This window comes from Austrofundulus limnaeus, unplaced genomic scaffold (genome assembly GCF_001266775.1).
Source record: "Austrofundulus limnaeus strain Quisiro unplaced genomic scaffold, Austrofundulus_limnaeus-1.0 Scaffold134, whole genome shotgun sequence".
NCBI lineage: Eukaryota > Metazoa > Chordata > Actinopteri > Cyprinodontiformes > Rivulidae > Austrofundulus > Austrofundulus limnaeus.
The window spans coordinates 106371-115376 of NW_013952536.1; the positions used below are offsets into that span (position 1 = coordinate 106371).

General features: G+C 35.6%; 1 protein-coding gene across 5 annotated transcripts in view; it reads left to right on the plus strand.

Annotated features, from left to right (window-relative positions):
• Positions 1-3143, plus strand: part of klhl17 (kelch-like family member 17) — a 16820-nt gene extending 13677 nt beyond the window's left edge. For all 5 annotated transcript variants that reach the window (XM_014015743.1, XM_014015745.1, XM_014015748.1 and 2 more), the window contains one exon: positions 749-3143. In XM_014015743.1, the coding sequence (XP_013871197.1) occupies positions 749-977 (229 nt within the window). In that variant the 3' untranslated portion in view covers positions 978-3143. The remainder of the gene's footprint in view (positions 1-748) is intronic.
• Positions 3144-9006: the final 5863 nt, after the last annotated feature.

Below are 9006 nucleotides of genomic sequence, written 5' to 3' on the forward strand. Positions count from 1 at the left end.
TCTATATGATTTAAATATAAAGTTGCTGCTAGGCAACTTTATATTTAAATCATATAGAATGATTTAAAGGTATGTAAGGTATGTAAAGGCGGTATGACCCAGCCTAGCTCAAATTCATATCACTGTATAAATTGAATCCCTTTACGGTAACGCTATATATCGCGGTAGAAAATTATCATAAAAAGCAAAGTAATTTTTAGAGCATTTATTTTGCAGAAAATTAATCATAATCAAACCCAGTGTTTTTGCTGTAGTACAAATGAACATACAGTAACAGAAGTACAAAATAATGTTTTATTTATATTTTAAAACGGTTTCAACAAACAAAAACATTTCTCAAATTTTCAACAATATCAGAATAAAGTGGATGTTATAACCAGTTCAAGTAAAATTAGTCATTTAGACATAAAACATTCTAAGTTGGCATAAGTTGTCTAAAACGTTTTAGTGTGACAGGACCTGAATGGCCTAAAGCTGCGCATAGTCCTAGTCATAAAACAATTTCAGATAACTAGAATGTAAGTGTGGTGAAGCCAAATAAATATAACATCTGGTTGCCATACCTTGAGCTTCTTCCTGTTGAACTGACCCTCTACTCTGCTGCGCTATAAATAAATACATACATACATGCATACATACATACATACATGCAAGCAAGCAAGCAAGCAAGCAAACAAACAAACAAACAAACAAACAAACAAACAATTCATGGAGAATTTGAATAGTATAATTTTTTTTCTCCTTGTAGGAGCACCCATGACCTGGTGGCCATGGACGGCTGGTTGTATGCTGTAGGAGGGAACGATGGCAGCTCCAGTCTCAACTCGATTGAAAAATACAACCCACGCAGCAACAAATGGGTGGCCGCCTCCTGCATGTTTACACGGCGCAGCAGCGTGGGCGTGGCAGTGCTGGAGCTCCTGAACTTCCCACCCCCTTCTTCGCCCACCCTCTCAGTGTCTTCCACTAGTCTTTGACACGAGGTCACCGTTTGGCTGACTTCAGCCTCTGCTGCTACAGCCCAGACTGGCTCTGGGAAGAGGCGCAACAGCTCCGTTTGAGAGATGTGGAGGTGGGAGAAACGTGTTGAGCGTGGGCAGGTAAATCCATGGAGGAGAGGGAAACAAGGAGACGGACAGGATGAATGTGASTGAGGCCCCTGCCTGGTTACAGTATACTTCAGAGTGAGTGTCATTCTTGGTAAAAGGTTAGCCAGACGTAGTTTAAAACACCTTTTACAGATGTTACCTACAGCAGGCAAAATGATTCTCAAAAACCCCACACAAATTTAGGATCCACTGAAAAAGCGCCACAGAAATACTTTAAAAAAATTATGTTTTAAAGTAAAATTAAATGGTAAAAGGTATTTTCGTTCCCTCTCCCCACAAAAAGCTAAATGGTCGTAACAATGCTAGAATTTATTTTTTTTCTGGCTACTACTTTTATGTTCCTATTTTCTGACCTGCACTGTTTCTGGTCTGGATGCCCGAGGGTCCRCTGTATACCTCCAACACACAGCTACTAACTCCCACTTTCTTCAAAACATATTTCTGAAAATAGTCACTCGATCATTTGATTTGCCCACCGYGATAAGTGTTTGACACACATACCGTAAAGCGTGGCAGGCATCGAACCCTGTGAAGGTGTTGTAAATGTTTTTGGTTAGATGTTGTTGTTGTTCTGCAAGGCTTTACTTTTAACGTCAGAAGTTTTTGCAATAATGTATAAAATACTGAATGGTTTTATTTTTAGAATGTAGCTTTTTAGTGGTTGTACCATGCATGTTTCTGTATTGGCACCGATTCTCAAAAATATATTTAAAAAAAATGTTGTAGTTCTGCTACACTGCACTAGGTGGCAGCGACGAGCAATGTTGTGCACATGTCTCTCAGAAAAGCATGGACACCAACAACATAAACAAGCTAAACCATCAAAAACTGTAAATACGCTTAGGTCCTTTTTTATATAAAACTAAATATGATGAATCATCTGTATTTATAAAACATAATATATTCTGTTTTAAAGATGCTTAGAAAAAGAAACAGATCCCAAAATGCCTATTTATAAGAGTGTTTTTTTAATTATATTTATTTAGACATGTGGTGCGCATATCGTCATTGGAAATGACTAAGAATGTTTTGGCTTGAAGGATGTTTGTGTGCATATGAAGATTAGGGGGACTGCTTGCAGCGTTTTGTTTGACTTTATCAATGTTTCTTCACTGCCACAGGCATGAACACATGAACACGTCACTGTACCAACATTGTGGTCATTACATTTGTTGGATAAAAAACTGTAGTCACCGGCRAACTTGTTGACCATTTAAAGACGTCACATTGTCTTACATTGAAATTATCTTCAAAATATGAGAAAATACATGTTTCATGTGACACGATTGCTTCATATTACAAGAAAGTTCCCCTTCAGTAAACAAACTTGGTACTAATGAGTCATATCTTTGATCCTGGGTGCTGACATATTGCCCACCTTTGTCATCACATTAGTAAAACTGGTCAAACGATTTCCATCAAATTGATCTATTACACGTGTAATTAATAACTGTCATAAACACGCCAGAGTCTGTGACGGTTAGGAATGTCACCTGCGTCGTCTAAGATAAATCACCTTGAATAGTTGACCCAGTTTAAAGTCAGTATTGTTTGAGTTCAGTTCATGTGTAGTGCAGTGATACCATTACAAACTTCTAAGAAGTTGTCTTTTTTTCTTTTCCTTGATTTGAAGGATTTACGGTAGTTTATATTTATTTTAGGAAACAACCTTATGTTACGTGTGTGCAAGGAAGGATGTGGCRGAAATGGACCTCTGATGGCCTTAGAAAATGTCTGTCAAGATGAAGCGAGTCAGGGATAGATTTTTAGGGCAAAGGTGCACAAATTCAATGAAGATTTTGGTCTCTATTCTTTTGATTGAACTGTACATAGTATGCTCGGTTTATCTTAATTTTATTTGTGCAATTTTTGATGTGACTGTAGCKCTTTTTTTAGTTTGTGGTTGATGTTGTGATACATGTTTATTTATGTTTGTTATTTATGACAGCCTTTCAAATGTTAAAGTTTGCACTATTGCGAAATGAAGCAATATCATACACTTCAAAAAAAGAAATAAAGACGTTTTCAGTGACATTTGGTCGTGTTGTGCTTGGAAAAAATGTACAGATTGAAGACAAAAACTGTCTTCATTCTTTCATCTGTAAAGTCTACAGTAAACTGTATATGCAGTTCCCTTGAAAACTCTCTCTCACACACACACACACACACACTAAAAGTTGTGTTGCAAACTGAGGTTGTTGCTAGGCTCACTGTACACATTTATTTCGTACCTCTCCAGTGTTCTCCTGTTTCACAGTGATTTAAGCTGACAGCTGAACACTCTCACTTTACGCTTCTTGATCTCAGTCACATGGCATTTACACCTGTGGTGGGCCACACACACACACACACACACACACACACACACACTAAATTCTCAAACACGTAGGCTGAACATTCACTTTGGTAAAACTTTGATGGGATCAAATTAAATAAAAAGCCACAATTACATAAAAAGTTACTTTGTGAGAACATATTGATACCTAGTGGGTGCAGTGGTGGAGCCAGACATTTTTCTCAGGGGTGGCCAGACTGGGACCACTACTCACACAGGGGTGGCCAGGAATATTACATCATTTTTTACATGAAAGTTTCTGCAAATATTTGTGCTTTGGTCATTTCCTAATGTCCTAATACATGCAGTGACTGCCTTGTAAACATGGGTGCAGAACCATTTTAAAAGTGGGGGGACACACTGTTGGGGGTCTGGGGGTCCTCCTCCAGAAAATTTTGAATGAAATAGATGCCGTTTCCTGCATTCTGGTGTATTTTACCAAGTGTTTAAACATACTCTTGCCTACATAAATAAACACTTGATTTAATAATTATTTCAGAGACAAATTGTTCATTAAACTAGTTTCATTATCCTGCTACAGCTGAGATAAGGTTAATTAACGTGACACAATTTATCATATCCAATGACTTCAGGGGTGCTTTTTACTTTTATATTGTTTATTGATTTATTTTTAATTGTAACACGCCATTGTGCCAAATAATGATGACCCTCAGCTGCATGTTTAAAACTAATAATAATTTAACCCAATGAACAGGTGCAATACTGATAACCACCAACAGTGAATTTAGAGGGCTGTTTCACTTTTTCTGATTTAGTGATGGGTCTACTCATAATAAACACAGAGCATCATACAGCCTTCATAACATAAAATGACAAAAAAATAAAAATAAAATTGTTACCACAAGTCCAAAAGTTGACACCATAAGTCAGATTACATAGGCATATGTTCTGTGGCTGTGTCCAAAACGACAGGCCGGGTCCTCCGGAGGATCCAGACTACTCGGTCGAGGTGGGCCGGGTCCTTGGTAGACCGGGAAGCCCGGAAAAAAAGAGGCTGTGAATTTGGACGGTCTAGCCTCCCCTCCTTACCCCGGCATACGTCATGTCACCTAGCAACTGTGACGACGCTAAACAAGCAAACTTAAATCAAAATTAGAAATATATCAATATATTAGCATTATTAATATACAAAACTATAAAATTAACTTTAAGGTATCATTTGAAGAACTAACTGACCCGTTGTAGGTGCATGTTTATTTCGCATTTTTTATGACAAAAATAATATTTAAACGCATGTCTATACAAATGATAAAAGTATTAGAATTACAACCACTAAAAAATTGTAATTTTTATATCACCATATTTTTATTTAAAATGTATTCTTGTGTCTCGCTTCGTCCGCCATTACTAGCATAAAAAAATCTCTAGTTGGGCCGCAATGCATTATGGGATATGCTGGGCCGGGAAGGATCCAGACCAGTCCTTCAATCCGGGCCAAAGAAAGGACACATTTGTCGGCCGCATCAGAGGAGTCTTCGGTTTTGGATGGCCTTCGTCGCGGTGCTGTGACATATGCGGCCAACAAATTCGGCCTTCGGAGAACCCGGCCTGCCGTTTTGGACACAAGCCTGTATATAAAGAAAACCATCACTTCCTTATTATTACTCTTCTTCAGTGATAGAGCTTGGTAATGTTTCAAACTGTTAAACACTGCTACCCACTGTTTAGGAGGATTATTACACCTCTAAAGGCTGTTTCACTGTGGAAGTGGTGTGTACAGCAGGGTGGCCAACGGGGTGGCCAAAGATTTGTCTGTACTGGCCATGGCCACCCCTGGCTCCGCCCCTGTGTGGGTGATGAAATTCTTTCCCAAGGGGGTTTCCTGTTTTTCTACATTTGGCATAAGATTTTCTCAGGGATTGGTCACATTTTCATTTCAAAAATGTTTATTTTTTTAGCCTTTTTTTTTTTAGCTCTGATTGACACAATCCCAATAACTACTTTACATATTTTGTGACCAGGTCAAACTCTGGTCTACTGAGGCAACAGATAGTTAAAACTGGTCCCCCCCAATTATTTTTCTACTTTTGTTATTTCCTCATAGCTCAAACTGAAACTTCCACAGCCTGTGGCTTTTTCCTATTCTGTGTTTTGAGTTTTTAATTTCCTTGTTATGTTAGCAGAGGTGTATAGTAACTAAGTACATTGACTATGTTACAGTGCAGAGGATTTGTAATTTTTCCAAATATGTTTTTAATTTAACTTTCACTTTTATTTTGTTGCATTCTTACATGTTACAAGTTGTGTCAACCGGTTCCACTAAACCAAGATGAGTAAACGTAAAGTAATTTACTCTACTTTGTTCAGTGGAACCAATTTTGTTAAGTAAATTTAACACTTTTTTTCTTAAGTATGTTTGTGAAAGTACATATAATTTCCCAATTATTGTGTTTGACTTTTACTTAAGTACTTATCAGTGAAATAGATTTTTACCAAAGTAATTTTCTGTGAAGGTATTTTTACTTTAGTTATTTCTTTCATGTACTTTATACTCGTCTGGTAGTCAGCTGCAGTATTGTTTCCTTGTAATTCTTGTTTTTCCAAAGCTCCTGTGTGTTTTTAGTTGGTGGTAAATTTGTTCCTCATACATTGTTTCARTTGCACCTTGCCTTTCACATCTATTTGCCATCTTTTTCCTCAAACAAAACTGAAATATCTTAACGTAAGTGTGCTACAAGGTGTCCCACAGAGAATGAATTAATGACATTGTTATATAAACTTTTGCTTTTCAATTCATTCTGTATGAGAGATGCTGATAAGCACTTAGATAATAACTGACAGTTTATTCTAATATATACTGCTCCAAAATTTAAATCACCCAATACATTGTAAATTTAATCACTAAACCATGGAAAAATGGTCTTTAATGAAAATGAAACCAAAGCTATTTTTATACCTGAGTTCTAAAAATACCACAAGCACATTTGATAGTTTCTGGTTTTTAATCTAATGATGTAACTAAGCTATCACAGCAGATRTGAACACAGGTTTTTTGTTTACTGTTCATTGACTTCCATTCATTTCCAGTCATTTCTATGACCTAATCCAGGCTTCCTTACCCTGAACCTAACCCAAACTCAATGCACACTTTAAACCTCATCCCTAACTCAAACATGGAGTTCCACCATATTAGAAATGGTCTTGAGAAGGTGTGTAGATCAGAACCAGTCTTTAAAAGGTAATAAATACGTAAGTAAACAAACGTAAATATATTGATCAGAGTTGTGCTTTTTTGAAATGAGTAATTTAATGTCAGTCTCACCAGGAAATTATTGTAACTGTGGTTACTGATACAATCWATTTTTAATAAAACACTCATCTGGAGATGATTTCCATAAAAGGCATAAAACAAGTCTGTCTTTTCACAAAACACACAACATTTCTCTTTTCCTACCTCAATGTGAAACTAACAGCAAATGTAAAATGAATAGCAGCATGAATAAAATATTTGTATAAATACACAGACAAGATTTTTTAAAACAAATTAACAAGTAACAAGGCAAAACAAAAACTTAAACTCCTTCACAAACAACAGCTCTTATGGATACACATTATATAATTTCATATTTCTTTAACAAACTAACTTTTATCATTATTTTTAAAATCATTTTCCAGATTATTCCGCAATCTTATTCCTTGGACCGAACACATCGGCTCTTGAAATTTGTTCAAATTTTAGATTTTACAAACATCCCTATAATAACTTTCCCTCTTAACAAAATTTGATTGGATGTTTAAAAGTAATAATTTTTTATGAGCTCTATATAACCTGCAAAATATTATCAATCTCACAAAATTTCAATAACTTCAGTTGATAAAATAATGTATTCGATGGGGGACTGTAATGTTTTCTTGTGATAATTCTTACAGCTGTTTTCTGTAAAATAAAAATAGGATTTGTAATTGTTTTATATGCTTTTCCCCCAGACTTCAATACAATAGATCAAGTGTGGAACTATTATTGCATTAAATAAAATATTTCATTAATAAGGGAAAATTCATGGTAATTCATATGAGAAAGAGAAATCATTAGTTATGGCTCAATCTATTGTATTTTTTAATGTAACTGTAACAGTCTACACCTTTTCTCTTTAAGAGATACTGTAACTTGTGAAATAGATGACACCTTGGGAAAGATAAAGTTAGCAAAGACTGGAAACAGTCAACTGAAACTGGTTTGACATCATCATTCTCTGTGTTTCTTTTATATGATAAGCTGACAGAGTGGTGAGTCACTTGGTTCGCAGCGAGCTACAGACATTTTTTTTTGTTGTTGTTCACCTGCAATGGAAATATGCTTTAATCAGTATTTCTRCTGAATTTTATCAGTTCCTGAAATTCGCTCGTTGTAGGTACTCCTCCTAAGGACTTGATCAAACCAACAAAATACTTTTAAACTGAAATCTGCAGACCTTGAAAAATTGCCAGGGGCTTATTATGTAAAAACGTTTTCAAGAAGATATTTTTATGTTTAACCATAAAGCTGGTAGCAACATGTTGTTTTTAACAAGAAGCACTTTTTTATTTTTGTAGTTTACTTTGCATGTTTGAAGTTGCTTGCATAAAATGTATAAACATCATGAGTGCTTTTAAAAATGACAGCATTTTAATTTATAAATTCATAAATTCCTTCAAAATACAACAAAGAATAGATGCTATTATTAGTTTGCTTTTTCTTTTTCTTTTGCTTCGGGATGTGACAACAAATTCCACAGAAGTCATGTTTGGGATGTTTCCTGATGTTTTAAGTTTGCTTCCCTGTTGTCTGTTTAAATTCTCTCTGTGTTTTAATACATTTCAAGTTTGTTGTTTCAGGCAAATTTGAACCTACAACTTATGTTATCATGATATTTATGATTTGATGAAGTGGAAAATGTTATTAGGCATCTTCAAAATACAATTTTTTTGTCCTTTTATCCATCCATTGATTTGAACATTACTGAAAGGCCTCCGCCGTTAACAAGCTGGTGACTGTTGGTGCCTCGGGTGGATCAATTTCAGCGCACAACTGGTTGAACAGGTTGCATTTAACTGACAAACCACAGCTTACATTTCATGCTGCAACAAGATGCAGCACCAGCAGCAGCTCACCACAAGCAGTGACCTCATTAATGAGCAAACCATACATGACAGTGAGGAGGGTTYGTCTTAATGCTCCAACTTGATCAATTTCCTTTTAAGGCAATCGATTCTGGAAAATGACACACTTTCCAGTGTGATTTGTTTACGATATAAACTAATGCAACAATTATTAGGAAAGAAAATGTGTCAAAATGTAAATAAATATCACATATTGCAATTTATGAAAGTGCATTTCACTTTAAAACATAACTTAAAGAGAGTTAAAAGAACAACAATCAGATTTTGAAAATATATTAATATGTGCTTGCAATTTGTCTGAATCATGAAACCTTTGGTTGTGAATATTTTGTTTAGAATCAGCTCCCATGCACACAAACTACAGTATCTGATGAGTCCAAACTCTTCCAATGACTTCTTCACAATCTTTTGAATAGTTTGAAATCAAATACTTCATTAGAT